The sequence below is a fragment of the Puccinia triticina genome, chromosome 10A (assembly GCF_026914185.1).
Source record: "Puccinia triticina chromosome 10A, complete sequence".
Lineage (NCBI taxonomy): Eukaryota > Fungi > Basidiomycota > Pucciniomycetes > Pucciniales > Pucciniaceae > Puccinia > Puccinia triticina.
Genome location: NC_070567.1, coordinates 4189609 through 4207250, shown reverse-complemented (window position 1 = coordinate 4207250; position 17642 = coordinate 4189609). Strand labels below are relative to the sequence as shown.

At 45.0% G+C, this 17642-nt stretch overlaps 2 protein-coding genes across 2 annotated transcripts; both read left to right on the top strand.

Moving 5' to 3' along the window:
- Positions 1 to 6253: 6253 nt before the first annotated feature.
- On the top strand, positions 6254 to 15664 carry PtA15_10A400 (uncharacterized protein; the record flags this gene model as incomplete). Its single annotated transcript, XM_053160572.1, has 3 exons — positions 6254 to 6368; positions 6466 to 6692; positions 15065 to 15664. 3 exons carry the CDS (start codon positions 6254 to 6256, stop codon positions 15662 to 15664), a joined length of 942 nt encoding a protein of 313 aa, XP_053024532.1.
- Positions 15665 to 16671: 1007 nt separating this feature from the next.
- On the top strand, positions 16672 to 17303 carry PtA15_10A399 (uncharacterized protein; the record flags this gene model as incomplete). Its single annotated transcript, XM_053160569.1, has 2 exons — positions 16672 to 16980; positions 17070 to 17303. 2 exons carry the CDS (start codon positions 16672 to 16674, stop codon positions 17301 to 17303), a joined length of 543 nt encoding a protein of 180 aa, XP_053024531.1.
- Positions 17304 to 17642: the final 339 nt, after the last annotated feature.

Genomic DNA, 17642 nt, shown 5'->3' with positions numbered 1-17642 from the left:
TGTTGTGGATCGGAAAATGCTCACGACAACACATATTATATTTAAGAACGGTCAAAAGTGCGTAGCTTGACATCAAATATTCCTCACCTCAGCTTATTTTGATTGTTATTACCAAACCCATGTGGCTATTCAAATCTTACTTTTCTACAAAAAAAAAGAATAGCAAATGAATCAATTAACATCATTTATTGTCTGAACTGCCATTTTTAGCTTGGTTTGATCAAGACTGCCAAAGCCAGTTGGGCACCATGCAACTCTCTCTGTGATTTGTACTCACCAAATATGCTTCCAGTAATTGATATTTCTTGCAAGAAGAATAACAGCAATCATTGGCAAGGAGGTGTCATTTATTGCTTACAATGGACTGGGTCTGAGAGAAAGATCCAGTAGCATCCTAGAATTAACTTGTGTCCTCTCATTTCTGTTTTCCCATATATTCAAAGTGATTGAAGCTTGAAATATATACAAGGAGGAGGTGATTGGGTGATTCAGATTGAGGTGTTTGTCAGAAGTCTATTTCTAATGATCTCATGGGGGTTCCCCAATGAGTTTAAAACAGTGGTTTTCTAGGACAAGAATTGTCTTTTGGGTTTTGTCTTAAGTTGCAGGTATCTATCATTAACTTTTTGAATCAGTTTTTATTTTTTTGGTGTTTTTGAGAGTCTTGAAAAAATGAAGACAATGCACATTGGGCCTTGTGATGGTATATCCAACACAATATCATTTGCATAGGATTTTGTTGAAGGGAAGTATTTAAGTCTGGAATCACTTTATTCACTTATCTGATCAGGTCTCTTTGGGATGAGTCAGGTTTTCTAGAGAGGGTACATAGATCAGGCTGCCTGAGATCCTTATTTTACATTCATTGAGGGGACTCTGGGAGGCTTTGAACTGATCTGTTTTCACACTCTTTTGAAGTTGCAGTTCTGCCCAGCTGATTTGTTTTTCTACCATTTGATAGAGTAACACTCCCTTGAATGATAGGTGCCAGGGATTCAAGAGACTTTCATTGAGAGGTGCCAGCAATTCAAGAGAGTTATATTCTTGTCAATGACTGAAACACACAATTCAAAAGAGTCAAGATCTTCAATGAATGGTCTCCAGAATTCAAAAAAGTAATACTTGCTTCAATGACTGGTACACATCATTCAAAAGAGTTAAACTGTCTTCAAGAACCAGTAACAGGCATCAATATTTCTACACAATCTCTGAATTATTTTTACTGAACACTTTGCCAGATAGAATTCCCCTGTACCTCAAAAAGTGCAGCGGCGAAGCCGCCTTGGCCTCTAGTTGGGTTTAAAGATATTGAAGGGGTGAACTTCCAAGGATTCCCCTTTATGGGGGCAGAAATATCTAGCTGTCTATGTAAAGGCCTGGCCATTGGGTTGTACAAAAACATATCCATCCAGTATATCTATGAAGTATAGAGATGGCCTCTACTGCGGGTGCGGGTACCTGCCTGAAATTTGGCAAATTCTCAACACCCGCACCCGCACCCGGCACCCGCCGGCGTGTGCTTGGCGGGTATACCAGGTACCTGCTGGTAGGTAACGGGTGCAGAGGCAGTTAACCACTCTGATATACTCACTTCCCGTGAAAAATCCCTCCCGGTCAGCAATAGGGGGGTTCATGTTAGCCTGACTTCAAAATCAGTCTAAAAACCTTGCTAAAAATTGATGTCTGCTCATGCAGGTCTATGCAAGGATATTCTAGAAAATAAATAGAGTTCTAAGCAAGACCTCCCCTTTAAAGGCCTTGCTGAAGAGAATGCTTATGTATGCAGTATTTTTTTTAAGTTTATGCAGGAAGTGTGCATGAGATTTGAAACCATCCGTGACCAGCAGCCCAAATCAGGCTAACGTGAACCCCCCTAATACATACACTCCCTGACTGGGAGGGATTCCCACCGTCAGCAAGCTCATCAATGACCGGGAGGGAGTCCTCCCAGCAATTGATTATATTGATGACCGGGAGGGATTCCTACCAGCCATTGATTATATTGATGACTGGGAGGGAGTCCTCCCACCCATTGAGTAGATCAATGACCAGGAAGGAATCCTCCCGGTCATCAATATACTCGCTGACCCGGGGATTCCTTCCGGAGTCCTGGACCTCTAGTCAAAGAGGTGCACATAACTTTTTGACTGGAGGAATCCCTCTGATTGAGGAGGAATGTACACCTCTTTGACCGGAGGGATCCCTCCGGCCAAGGAGGTTGTACACCATTTTGACAGGGCAGATCCCTCCGTTCAAGGAGGATGTACACACCTTTGACCGGGATCCCTTGAGTGTACACCTCCTCAGCCAGAGGGAAACCTCCGGTCACAGAGGTATATAAACCTCTCTGACCAAGGATCCCAGTTGAAGGGGTGTATGTACCTCCTTGACCGGAGGGATCCCTCCAGTCAAAGAGGTGCACAAGCTTTTTGACCGGAGGGACTCCTCCAGTTGAGGAGGTGTACACACCTCTGGGCCAAGGGATTGCTCTGCTTGAGGTGGTATGTACACCTCCCGCCTCTTCAAACGGATAGATCCCTCTGATCCATCTGGCCCACCAAGATGGGCGGGTATCTGTTTTCTTCCTGCCCAAAAGCTGAACACCTGCACCCGCCGGCGGGTGCTGAGCGGGTTTTCTGGGTACCTGCTGGCAGGTGCTGAGTACCCAAGTGCAATCTCTAATGAAGTAGAGCCGGACTCACACAAGTCCAGCTTGAATTAAGCAAGCTAATATAGAAGGTTATAGATGAACATCAAAAGAGGTAATACAGGCTTGCCATGATTGGCTAGACAAATGGGATTAGCTAAGAGCAGCAAGGAGATACAAGATATGAGGCCAAGAGCAGCGAGGAGAGAGAGACCAAGAGTGATCTTATGTGGTGACTGACAGCCAAGAGCTGTTACCTTAACAGGATGACCAGAGATCATTCCCTTAAGCAGAAGTCAGGGACTTTACAAGGGCTCTGTTTTAAAAGAAACTTCTGCTGACCCAGTGAGGAAGACTGGAAAATAAAAGCAACAACAAAACACAAAAATAAAATAGATGTGAATATAAAAGGAGGAACTTTGTGAGTCATCTTGACTTCACACCACACAGGGGGATATTGATGGCTTGGCCTAATTATTTTTCTCCCTGTGTCAAACAATTAAACTCCCTAAATCCACCAATCCTGCACTTTGTGCAATTTTTGGTCTGTGCCCATGAACCCAATACAGGGGGAACCACTGCCCAAAAATTGCACCAAATTATGCACGACCGGTGTATTTAAGGAGTTTAATTTCTCAGAATTTTCATTACTGTTCAGACCAAGGAGGGAAAATTGGAGAGCACAGTAGGGCATGCAAAAAGAATGATAAAAAATGAAAAATTTTGAAACCATTGCCAATGGTTTTTATTGGATAAAACAAATTTAGTCAAATTAGTGGTGATTTGGGCTACAGTCCCTGCCTCCATGCCGGTGGAGCAGAACAAGCACAACTGGCTGGCAATTCAACTTGGTTGATCAGGCACAACTGCCCAAAGAGGAAATTGCTTCCTGGTCAATCAGGCTATAAAAACTGATTGACTGGGAGGAAAGCCTCACCTCATTGACTGGGAGGAAAGCCTTGTGTGATTGACCAGGAGGAAAGGCTCTTGTTGGCCTCCTGATCAATTGGGAGGAAAAAATGTTGTTGAAAACCTGATCAACCAGCAGGAAAGCCTCTTTCCCGCCACCTGATCACTTGCTGTGGGTGATGGGCCAGCCAGGTGGGTCAATGGGTGCGGTGATGAGTGAGCTTAGAGTGGTTGCAGGGTGGGCATGTTCCTTGGACTTGCTGATCCCCCACCTTTGCTGGGGCTCTTGCCAAGGGACAAGGAAATTGTTGTGCTGCAATCAGGATGACAGGTGGTCTGATTTTGTGCTTTTGGGCCTGCTTGAGGGTCCTCCTGGTCGTTCAGGTGTGGCTTTCCTCCAGGTTGATACGGCAAGGCTTTCCTCCTGGTCAGTCAGGTTGTATAGCCTGATTGAGCAGGAAGCAATTTGCTTGTTGGGAAACCAGGTTATGCATGATTGACCGGGTTGAATTGCTGGCTGGCTGCCCCTGTTCTTGCTCCACTGGCACGGCAGCCGGGTGTGCTGCTGCCGGTATGCACATACATGTATAGATTATGCCCCTCAAACTTTGCTTTTGAGGGGTTGGGTACCCGGCCAATTCAGTTTTGGCGGGTCAGAAAGCCCCTGGGGAGAGTTCCTGGGTGGTGAGGAGCGGGCACTCAGATTATTTTTGGTATTTATTTTTCACCTTTCTTTTGTGTCATTTGGAGGGTTCCAAAATCACTGAGAATTTCATGGAGGGAAAAGAAAAATCCCCTCTGCTGGCTGGCAGCAAAACAAATTGAAAAGAACACATTTTAATGTGCAGTGCGCAAAGAGCCATGGAGGAAGTGTGCACTGGGGGTTGGAAATCAAAACAACAACCCCCACAGTGTGCAATGAGTTTTTTGCAGTGTGCAAACTAAGTCCGTTTTTTTTTTATTTCATAATCATTCCTGTGAGCTTATTTTCCACCAATCTCATGAATTAAGCTGTGCCTGAGCTTCTGCATTCAAAAATGTGGAGCCAAGAACATTAGATAACCCACTGTACAAAGAAGAGCAGTTTGACTGTGTTTTCTCCTGTCATTAGAAAATCAGGTTTACATAGTACAAGAAAGCTACATATCACCAAAAATGTGCATCAGGACAAAGATGGGTTCCATCTGTTGGGGTAGTCAACTGAGTGTGTTGTGTTTCTTTCATCAGGATAATTTGGCAATGCTGCCAGCCCCGCAACCCAACTTTGCGCATAAGCCTCTCTACAATATTGTTGCCCCCGCGACATCTCCAGAGAGGCTACTTAAGCTTGCCTGGCGCTGCGCTAGCGCTAGCAGTAGCGCACCCCCGCTATTTCTGCGGGCCCATTAGCGCTAGCGCAGGAACTTTGCGCCAATGCTGCACTAAATGCGCTACCTTGTAGTGAAAAAATAGTTCACTTGGAGTATTTTGATTATTACATGTTGCTTTTCTTATCCCCCCCTCCCGCTACAAAACCCTCTAAATAGTGGTAGCCTTCAATATAATAGCGCCAACATCATGTTATTTAGCTGCTATTATAGCACTCACTGCACTACATACCACTTTTTTTTAGCAATATTAGGGGGGTTCACAATTGAAATTTGTGAAACTTTAGGACCCATTTTAACCTGTTTATCAACATATTTTTAAAAAGTTGATCAATTACACTGATTGATCAGTCATACCTTTTTCTGGACATCTTGCCAGATTTTAAAATTATGTTCACAAAGACCTTAAAACAACCTCCAAAGTTTTATAAAATTCAATTGTGAACCCCCCTATTGGGCCACTTTTGGGCTAAAGTAGTGTGCCATATTTTTGAGCAAACTCCCCACCAATCCATTTAGCTGAAGCGCGCAGCCGCTGTGGCACTATACATTAGCGCAGCGCACTCGAAACCCGCTGCGCTGCGCTTTGTGCAGCAGCAGCGCTTCATCCTTGGGGGAGCCCAATGTTGTTGTTTTGTAAAATGCTTGGACAGATGTGGCTGTGCATGAATCATGGCATGCCGTGATTGCAATTTTTTTGCTTTTGCCTTGCGTGAAATAAAGATCATCTGCATGTTCATCTTCACTTCGGCACAGGCAGCCAGGAAGGCCGTTGCCGCTGGGCTGTGTATGGCAAAATGAGGGAGATTAAACTGGGGCTGTGCCCAACAACCCCAACTACTCCAACCAATAACACAGTTGTTATCCGAGAATTTGCGGCGGCGGATACATAACTTTGCGCATACTTAAATACAGCTGGGGTGTCGAGGTTGATATGTACATCATACCTTACATAAAATCAATATTTAAGTCCTTGACACTTGTTTGAAGGTCCAAGTTGTCAGGTACGTTGTTTGTTCGCAGAAGCAGAGATACGAAGGCAAGTGCAAGGTAAGCGCTCCATCGGTATCAAGTTCATCTGGTTCTATTCCTGTCTCAATTGATTTTGAGCCACTGATTGATAACCTGGACCTTTGCAACCTTTTATCTTTTTCCGTAGCTTCAAGGTAGAGCACTGCGCGCTCGAGATAAGGTTTTACAAAGTCGGTGAACGAACGACCTCATGGATCCAAATTCTAAGCATGTTCAATTTGCGTCCGAGCCGCGAGCTACTCAGCAAAAACCGGCTAGAGCTGCTGAGCATTGAGCTCCGAAGCCCAAGAAACAGACCATGAATAACAGTGGATCGAAGCCTCACAGCCAAATTTCGAACGGTGGCGGACAAATGGTCGGTGGCGGGCAAATGGTCGTTAACAGTACTCGGCCGGCGAATCCGACTCGCAAAGGTGAGCAGCGATGTGCATGCAGGTTTACTTGGTTAAGGAAGTTCGGTATCCAGAAGCCTGATTGCGTGTTTCTTAATCACTTCCGTTGTATGAATAGATAACCGCCCGAAAACTCAGAACTCAACGAAAGTCGTTGAGAAATTTAAAATGACCACCAAATCCGAGTACTCGGATACACCCGGCTCTACTACTTCAGTATCCACGCATATTACCGTCACTCAAACTAGACAAGAGAGGCCAGGGCCGCAAACAAATGCCAAGGCTAGTATCGCTAACACCAAGGCCGGCCCTCAGTCCGACAAAAGCCATGCTCAGATCACCAACGTCGACCACAAAGCTAAAAAACATCGTGATCATCGCGATCACCTATGATAGCGGAGAGCTGACATCTTAAGGGCGAGTTGCCAGATGTTTGGGAAGGCACCTTTTAGATGCACTTCTCCGACTTGGCAGGCGCCTTAGAGCCGCTCGAGCTGCACAGAGTGCGCCTGCCAAATCCCAGATGCCCCCCTCGACTCCATTTCGGCGTCCCCAGCCTCACCTCCACCGCCTGGCACTCCAAACCTGTGGTAGCCTATGTAAATATGTACTTACATATGTCTCTTGTATATACATATGTACAATTCCTTGTAACACGACAATTTCACTCAGTACCTCTTCTACTTGTCCTTAATCAACCTCGCCTTGGCCATGGTATCCGACAGACACAAATTCCACCGATCTTCGCGACTTCCGGCGCGCGAAACTCGACTACAAAAGCAATACCGACGCGCAAAGAAAAAGGAAGCTGAAGACGGGATGGCAGCATACCACGCGGACAATGCTCGACGGGCTGCCGAGCGAGCCGTACGAACCCAAGATCCAAATCCGCCCCATTTTGCTGAAGACTATTCCGCTCACCCGGACGCATATGACGGGCCATCGTACTGGGAGGATTTAGAAGAAAATGCTGGTCAACATCGGGAGACACGCGCCGAAATAGGTTCATATTATCAGGGTTTGATTCAACAACAGAGATGGCGAAACTGGGCCGAAATTTTCGATGCACTTTTTCCTGCATACACCCTGTTGAAGCGAGTCACAAATGACTGGACCTCACCTACTTCTTTTGACGATAACTCGAAAGAGCTCTGTAACTGTGAATCTCACCAGAAAAAAACTCGACCGGTCAACTTGGTTGACTTATTAGGTGTGTAGTTGTCTGATGAATTCAATTTCTCACTAGTTGTTACTGACCTCTGAATATAATTATTCTATGTGCAGGCCAGCAGCGCAAAATGCTACCATTTTGTTCTTGCACACCCGACGCGGTACAGATAATGGCACACGGTTACCTGGCCAGCACTCCGATATTTCCCCAAACTGCCTTTTCACTGCGACTTCTAAATTTTTATGATTTACTCTGGAACTTGTGTAATGCAGCCGCCACACCTTTTGCTGAAGTTCTGCGTCGTTGGAACGAGTCGATTTCAATGCGGCTTTACAATAAGAAAGAGACTAAGGTAGAAAGTGTTTACTGTTTAATGGGGGCTGCGTATCTGACTCCTTGCTTTCAACTCCTTATGTAGCCCCGCGACCTCCGCCGCAATTTGACATCTACAATTGATGTATATCGCTTGCTTTTAGCAAAGCATCGGACTGTGGTGGAAATTTTCACGTCAGATTGTCCTCAAGACATACTAGCTCAACGATCGTGCCCGGTGTGTTTTGGATCAGCCCTCCCTGTCACCAATCCCTCTCAACCAGCAGATACTAGAGAGATTTTTGTTTGCCTGGATGGCAACTTTCAGCACAGACATCACGAACGAGCCTCAAAGAACCACCTGCCTTTACAAACTCCAGACATGTTTCTGAAACCCGAGGAAATTGATGAAGCCGAAACAAACATTATTGCTCACAAACAAGCTCAAAAGAAGACTCAGCTTGCAGTAAGGGTTATATTTGGCACATGTTGGTTGAACATTGGCTGATGGGTGTCACTCAATTGAACACAGAAAGACCGATGTTCCGATCAGCACAAAGCTGCAGACGACAAGCGGAACGCAAGCACTTGGAAGGGCTGTGATGACACAGGCCTCATGGGTTGCTGTTGTCGTCACGACTCACTAGTCTATTTTTGTAATATTAACCGGGCGGGAGAGGGAAGATGCTTACCAATGGCTATCCTTGAACGGCTTTTCAAAGAGATACAGCCTCATATGAAGCTAAGAGTTCTTTACGATATTGGCTGCTCCCTGGATAAATTCATCAAGATAGTAAGCTTCTTAGTTGCGTCCCGGAGTTGCATTCAGGGTGAAACAAATTGTCTCGTGTTTTTGTTCAAACCACAGTGTAAACTTCTTCCATCCGAAACACCCCGGATGAAGTTTGCAACATCAATATTTCATTCATATGTGCATGAATGGGAATGTCAAATGAAGTACAATCCCAGGTACAATGTTGGGTGGGGTCTTTTGGATGGTGAAGGCTTGGAGCGGCTCTGGTCTTACCTCTCCCCCCTTGTCAGCCTTCTCCGAAAGGCAGCAAGAAATCATCGCCTCAATTCGCTAAACCACCGTAGCCTGTTCCACAATCAACTGGTGGTAGAAAAACTTGGTTGGTCTGTCTCAGTTCCTGATCCCGGTACTGCTATCCTAATAATCTTGTTTGATTAGTCGATACTCTGCAGCAAAAGTTTATGCTAGCGTTTGCCCATCAAAAACAATCACAAGATATACTTATCAAGCTGCAGGCTGAGTCAAATAAGCACACGCCAGATCTTTCAAGATTCACTGCAGGATTCTTTCGAGAACAGTGGGAAAAGCAGCTATCTTTTGAAGGTGATAGTCGCAGCGAAACCAAGGTGATGGAAAAACTGGCAGTATTCTTTGAACGAGAGGAGTTCTTGAAGTTATCCGCGTGAGCATATGTGTAATGCTTTTGTTTCAAGTGCATCACCTTTTCACGAGTTTTAATTCCTTCCCAAACATCAGCAATCTTTTTGTTTCTACCCTGGAATCATCAAATTCAAACTCCAATCGTGCTCATGCAATGAACATTCTCCAAGACATCCAAACACTTCAACGTGCTCAAGAGAATGAAGTATCTTCCATTGGCACAGATTTCTCAGATCTAAGTCCAGAAGACAGTAAGTTTATTATTTCAATGCACCAAAAAATGACATCCAGCTTATAGCTTATACGGATCTCCTCCTCCATGTCCCACCGGTGCCATATCCAGAAGAACAGCAACGACAGAAGATATTGCTCTGGAGTGCGAAGTCTGCTTTATTTAAAGTAGCAATTGAATTGCAGGCAGAAACTCAGCCGTTGCAAGCGTCGAAGGACCGCGGCGAACGACTTGGTACTCGACTCAAAGAAAAAATATACGCGGCTCTTAAGAGACGAAAAAATGGGGTCGTCAAAGCTATCCAGAAGTTCTGCAATCGCCGGACATCATACCTCACCAATTATGCGCCTGAAGACTTACACCTACCCGAGAACAAAGTGTTTGATTACAAGGAGTTCATGAAGATGAGTCTCAATCACCCCTTCTGGAACGACGGTTACATGTGTCTCTCAAAGGATCCATGGGCGATTGATCCGGTTGTACGCACGGGAATTCATGCTACGCTTGGTTTGGATTGCGCTAATGAGGAGATCATTCAGCTCAAAGTCGAGCTGAGACGTTCCCTGTCTTGGGGGATATCTCATTGGAATCAACTCAAGCAAAGTATCGATCAATCAGTTGAGGGTATGTGTGACTCAATCATTTGTGCATCTTTGCTGCCTATCAGCTAACCAATGGTTACAACAGGTAACACCCAACTCAATAGCCGCTTGAAACATGCTTTTGGTGAATTTCAACTTGCTGGAGTCAGCAATCGTCCAGGCGGGATATATCAGCTGCTAGGTGGTGAGCTATGCTTCGCTCGGGTGCACCACGAAAGCCTTATGATCGTCTGGAACGATACAATCTCAAATATGCTGGATGCTAAACTGATATCATCTGAAATCATACCCGACAAATGGTTCCGCATGATTGACTCATTGATTGATACCGTTCACAATGAATCAAGCAGTGTGGATGTTCAATTGGAACAGGCAGTTCTTGAACAACAAGACTCAGATGGCGAAGACAGCAGCGGGGGGGCGAATGAAGAGGATGACCTACTTGAAGATGAGGACTAAGACTTTGTAAAATTTGTAATACATTTGAAAATCCACTGGAAATTAGAATCTTGTGAAGATATACGAATCATTTCATTAACACAAGTTCTTAGACCCACACAAAAATAAACCCTAGAAAAGTGCACATGAACCTAGAAAAGTGCACGTGAAGTGAGAGTGCTGTGGGAAGACACAGGCCATCTGTGCCTGCTGGAACACTGACCCCCCACCTGCTTCTTGGCTGCAGATGGGCCGCTTCATTGACAGCACCTAGTTGTGACCACATATTTTTGACAAAATATGTCTGTTTCTGGGCAGGCATAGATGGGACCCAAGAAATCAACATGTCATGCATAAAGAAGTGCATAAGCAGACTTTGCGGTATTCACTGAAAAGCAGGTAGAAATAATAATTAAGGTGGCAGTAAAAAATAATTAAGGTGGCAGTAAAAAATAATTAAGGTGGCAGTAAATAATAATTAAGGTGGCAGTAAATTATTATTAAGTTGGCAGTAAATAATAATTAAGGTGGCAGTAAAATTAGATGCAAAAATATCAACTATTATGATAGAGAATATTGACAAATATTTTGGCCACAAGCTAATTAAACATGGCCTGATTAAAGGAATTGACTCAGCATCTTTGAGTGCTTTCAAAGCATGGGTCACTATTTAAACACATGAATGAATGATTCTCAAATGCTTTGGAAGCTTTATTGCTACCTCCACAAGTGTACACTGTATCAGTTGTAAATTGTCCCTGAATTACATTTGTCTTCCTTTTTTGATGCTGTGTTAACCACCACATCAATAAATATCCAGCACTGTAATGGCAAAAAAGCCAGTATTTACTTGATACAAAATCATGCTTGTTCCTGCCATCAAATTTTACTGAACACCTGTTAGGAATTCATCATCTGCTATCCTTTCCCCTAAATAATGAATATTCAAATTTTTGCTGCGTAGAATCATAGAATCTGTTATGAAGTAGTCCCGGGGTTGGATTTGGATTTGATTTTTCACACACATGTCAGATTCTGCCACCATAGAGCACATGTGGATGAAGAACTATGTTTGATCGCCACCAAGAAATATACTTCATCAAGACTCAGAGTCAGACCCCCAGAGCCCACCCCTAGATCCAGTCCGCAAACATTCATAAGAAAATCCTAGATGCAGATGAAATTTGAATCTATTAGCCCTCCATAGCTGAAAAGCTGGACTTCTTTTAATACCTTTTTCTCTTTTTTTTGGCTCCCAAATCACATAGAGAAAAGCGGCGCTGACCGCTATGTGATCTCTTCTTTAGCGCGCTATTTATTTATTTTTTTGGAAAATCAAAAAGCGCATGGTGCAGCAATCTGCCCGCTGCGCGTAGCCCGTAGCGCAGTGACCCAAATTCTGTGCTAACCGCTTTGCTCCGTTAAGCCCAGCGCAGTTGATACACCATTGCAAATAATTGTTTGTGTAGTAGATTGGCAGCAAAGCAAAATTCCAAGGAATTTGCTATCAGTGTCTCAAATATGATCATTTTATTCAAGTGAACTCTCATCACATCAACAAAATCTGGGCCTATATTTTCCATGAGTTTAAAAATAAAATTTTCACTGATGACAGATGCAGAATTTGTTCATTATGGCTCATACTGAACCAACACATAACTATTCTCCTAGAATTCTGTCTTGTTGATTTTAAGTGGGAAATGGCAACAATTGGGACAAAAAAAGCAACCCTCAACATAAAAAAAGAAACTACAAGATTGCAAGCATACTCTCTCTTGTTATCAGTTTTATCATCACTCAGCTTGGTTTTTGTTTGCGTCAGCTGTTTCAGTTTGTTCAATAGGTACCAATGTTATCCATCCTTTTTCTAGCCCGCGTAAGATCTTCCAGGTTGACTCTATCTTCATGCTTCTAATTGGCTTGTTCCGCAGGCATCCTTCAACACCAAGTTTGTTTGGTGCAACCACAAGTTTGAGCTTGAAGGCTGCAAGTCCTGCATCTGTGTTGGTACCAGGCCATCCCCAAGAGTCACCCCCACTCGCAACTGAAGGCTGAATCAGATATGAATTCCTGCGCTAGAACGGGTATGAAGGCGCTGAAGATACTCACAAAACATCTTCCCTAGCACTTCGGTTATGTGTTTTTTATTTTTGACAAGGCTTCCTGTCAAAGTGATTGGGGTGTAAGTCAATTTGCGAACAAGAATGCAACCCAAGATCACAAGCCAAAATTCATACCTCTGCATACATCTGAATACTCTTTTAAACCAGCAGGTTTCCTTCGGGCATAGGTAGTACGGGCCGTGTTTTGAACGTCCATGCTGGGAAGAACCCCAGGATTGACAACCTTGCTGGCCAAACCGACCTCCAATCTAGAACCAACCTCCGATCTAGAAACATCCTCCGATCTAGAACCAACCTCGGGGGGACCAGACTCGATGCTAGCAGCAACTACCACACTTGGACCATCCACCTTCCTCGCACCAACAATCGTACTCGTGCCAACAATTGTACTGGAACCAACAGTTGCACCGGTACCACCCTCAACGCTCGGGACAACCTTGCAGCTAGACACAACTTGGGTGGTCAAGCCAATTTGATTTGTTGGGGGTCCCCTCCCTTGTGTTCCTGCCGCATACGAGTGGAACCCACCGACCGGATCACCCTTGTCCATGAGATTTCGCAAGAACTGATTTGCGATGAAACTTCCTCCTTGAGAAAAGAAATTCACTGTGTGATCTTGGGATGCAAGAACAAGGAACCCTTCGATATAACCTTCGTCACTGAGTTCTTTCAACTTCAGCAAGTCAAGATCAGCAAACAAACTGATAAGACTTTGGATTGTACATTTTAAAGTCTCACCTGGCGCTCTACAGTGTCACGCCATTTTCTGACATTTTTCATCACATTCCGACTCGATTTCACTTTCTTCTTCGGATCAAAACTATCTTCCTCCTCTTCGGCATGACCGGGAGGCTTTGGAAGAGTTGCTTTGTAAGTCACAGCAACATCCTTGTTTTGCTGAGATAATTCCACAGCAGCTGAGAGATGGATTTTTTTGAATCAGCAATGATGTGTGGTCATTTACAATTGAATCCAAACATTGAAATGCCTTACAGTCATGAAATGTTTCTTTGGCTGTAGGATCCTCCGCCTTAAATTTATTCCACTGATTTTTTTTTCGCGAGCGATTTTGCCCAAGATATCTGGCGATGGAAGTCGCCGGTCTCGAAAACTTTAAGCTGAGGAGTTGGATTTTTTTCTGATATTCAAAATAAAGTGTCTCGGCCTCGGATTTGATTCTGAGGTTGAGGCGATGGAGCTTGATGTGAGTGGATTGAAGCTTGCGGAGCTCATACAATGGAAGCTTTTCAAACTTAGCCATTGTTTCCGGAGGGGTGCAGAAAATTTCAGAAAGCTTGCCAATGGTGTCCGGCGGTGGGAGTGGAATATCGTAAGAGGCAACTGGTGGTTCGCCATTTTCAGCGTTATCATTTCTATGATTATCGGGGGAGGTAGGCAGTGCACTACTATCAAAGACATCTTCCTCACTATTTCCTACATCAGTGGATTTGGTTTGACAAAGACTCTGATCACTAGAAGTTGTGACCGATCCATGTAGTTGGTGAGCCAGAGCAGGGTTCGTTCGTTTGCGCTTATTTTTGCCGGTTGATTGGGCCGCATTGGAAGCCGGATTAGGTCTGGGAATGGCTGAGTGATTGTAAGGTGCAGAGTTTGAAACCGCAAGCTGCTGAGCTGGAGCTGAAAACAAAAGGGAATTCCGAAGCAAATCTGGGTACTGATGAGGATTCACACCGGATAATGAGTTTGATGGATTTTCCCGAAATGATATGTTGAAATTACTAGAGCAGCGGTTGTTATCAGAATAAGGAAGATGAGAGATATTTTGGGTATTGTCGAAGTCACTGAGAGGAGGGTACGATGGCTGAGAAGAAGAGACAGGCGAATTATAAAGCTGCTGGGACCTATAGCCTTGATGGTATTGGTATTGGTCATGTTGAACGTGAGTGTATTGACGGTATCCGCTTTCGGGGCCAGCTCGATGAGGAACACAAAATTGGCCATCATGACGATTATAACTGGATGCGCTGGACTCCATTGGTTTGTTCAGCATAATATCCGGGGTTTGCGGGATTCCCAATTCGTGGTCGCTGAGGTGTGTCGACATCTTGTTGCTCGGGGAGTTGATATGAGCTGGGCTGAAGGAATAACGGATCAGGTGCAAAGACGCGTGTTGTCACCGGTGGCGGGTGTAGTGATTTGTGCGAAAAATTGAAGGAGATTCATCTTTACATAAGCTACCACAGGTTTGGAGTGCCAGGCGGTGGAGGTGAGGCTGGGGACGCCGAAATGGAGTCGAGGGGGGCATCTGGGATTTGGCAGGCGCACTCTGTGCAGCTCGAGAGGCTCTAAGGCGCCTGCCAAGTCGGAGAAGTGCATCTAAAAGGTGCCTTCCCAAACATCTGGCAACTCGCCCTTAAGATGTCAGCTCTCCGCTATCATAGGTGATCGCGATGACTCTTCAAAGGGCATCAAGTCAAGCAAGCCATCGACAAATAATACTAAGACTAACGAGCCAGCCACCAAGCCTAGTCATGCTGGGGCAAACGGTGCCAAAGAGAGTCTAGCTGATAAGAAATCAAAACCAGCCAAACCTAAGTCTAACAGCGCAACCGATCCCAGAACCGGTGCTCCTGATAATAACAAAAAGCCATCACATCACAAGACATCAACTAAACCAACCAACAGGGCAAAGTCTGGTCCTCCAAGCCAATCGAGAAGCGCAACTGATACTACCACGACGAAAGAGCAAATGACATACGTCCATCAGTTCGACAACTCCAAATCTGGCCCTGTCAACGAGCAGAAATCCGAAGGCCAATCGATGGTTCTCCAGCCGAGATATCGCGCTACTTTAAAATCTTATCCTACGTCTCACACCACCCAACCGGGCCAGACGACCGGCTTTCCTAACTTCAACTTGGCCAACTTGCCTATCTCCAATCTCAACATACCTCAAATTGCACAGTTCCATAATCAAACTGCTCTCCAGGGAAACCCGCCTTCTAAAGGCTACGTCAAAGTTCAAGTTTCAAAAAAGATCACTACCTCTCAACCGTCCAAGTAGAAATTAGCCTGTACAAAAGAGAGCAAGCAGCAGCAGCAGCACTCTAGACTCTTCGATGTAGAATCACTTTATCTAAAGAACTAGCATATGTATATCTGGTCACATTCAGTATACTCAACAGACTTCCTACATGTCTAAAAAACCACGTTATATATCCAAACAATCACATTCAGAGCAATCCATCCAGCACCAAAATCACCTATGTATATTGAATTCACAATTTGAACTCAAGTTTTTTTTGCCTTCAGATACCGCAAGAGAAACCATTATACTAGTTTCTTGGAGTGATATTCGCTTGAATACTCTGACAGATCGTCATCATAGCAGCTTGTGATGACCATGGTGTATTGACTGGGGATGATAGTCCAGCTGATTTGATTTGATTTGATAAAAATACAGAGCATTGATCTGTATCATCTTTTAGCATGATCGCAGGGCAGCTTGGATAATTTTTGAGTGATCACTGGGCCATGCCGCTAAATGGAAGGGAGTGTTCGAGCTGTCGTCCTTGCCTGGGTAATGACAAGTAGCTGGTCCAGCTGGTTGCACTCGGCGGTAGTTGACTTGAATTCTGCCGCCGTGAAGATTCATGACGCTCATTCTTAGGAGGCAGGTTTGCGCACGAGCTAAGTGATGCAGTGGTGTCTGCCTTCAGATGAGTCAGTCCGGCCAGACCTCATGAAAGTCTGCCCCAGGCCATCGGGTTTATGTCAGGCCGGTCAGTCGAGATAGTCCTGTCCACGATTCCCCTCCCGAAGGAAGAAATGTGTGCCGCTGCTAAGAGGGGCGATGTCGAGAGAGACAAGAGGAGTATATAAACGACCTATTCAAGAGGCTAGCCTGTTCTCCTCATCAGCCATCCACGCCTTTCCAAGCTCCTTTGCAACCACACTCTCTTCGTACTGCTTTTCAAGCCCAACTAAGCGCTATCCTTCGGCTTTACCCAAACCAAGCCCTCTTAACCCCCCCATCCGACATCAAGCTCACCCCGATTTCTTGATTGGAAGATGAACTCCTCAGTATCCATGATGATCTTTTTGCTCTCTGCAGCAGCAACAATGGCCATCCCATACGGATACGCCTCACCCTTCTTCGGCCCCCAGTACTATCCCGGCCCCCAATACTATCCCGGCCAATACTATCCCGGCGTTTTCGGCGCGGACTCGTACTACGGCGCTGGTGGCTATTATCCATACAACAACCAGTTCCAAGGATATGCTCCTTACGGCGCAGGTCAATTCCCTGGCTATGCTCCTTACGGCGCTGGGATTCCGGCATACGGGCGTTCAATTGCTGCTTCCGGAGGGCCTTCAGATGTAAGCGGTTGCTCTCAGGCTTCTTATCCCTCCTTGCCCCTTCTGAATCTCATCGATGCTGAACTTTTGATGCTCATTTTCGACTGTAGACCAACCCTGCACAAGTCCTGGGCCGCGCGACACTGGGCAATACGGCAGATACAGCCGGCCAGCCAGCTGGGTTAGAGTCAGACTCCGATCCAACTTCCGAAAACCAAGCTCCGGGGGTCACGCGAGAAGTTCACCATTCCGTCGGCTCTGTTGATACCCATGGGCCGATGGGCGTCATTCAAACTCAAGAAACAACTGAAATTGAACAAACCAATCCAGCACTCGGAGCTTGATCAGCCCAATACCATCAGTGCCATGTATAAAGAGACCTGAGTCAGGACACCGCTCTGGACTCTTTTTTAGATTCTGAGCTGTAAACCCAATGGGGTAAAATCCAATTTTAGAATACCTTGTGTAATCAATGTAGCATATTTTCATATATTTGTACCACTATAAATTCAACCACATAGATCAATTTTATAATTGATTGCTGGAGAAACCAACAGAGAGCTTGATTTCCTAATCAAAAACCTACCTTGTGCAACTTGAAGAATGCTTTTTGCATGTTAAATTTCCATTAAGCTTATGTCTAGACCCAAGTACTGTGTCACTGTGTGATTTGCAAAAACACT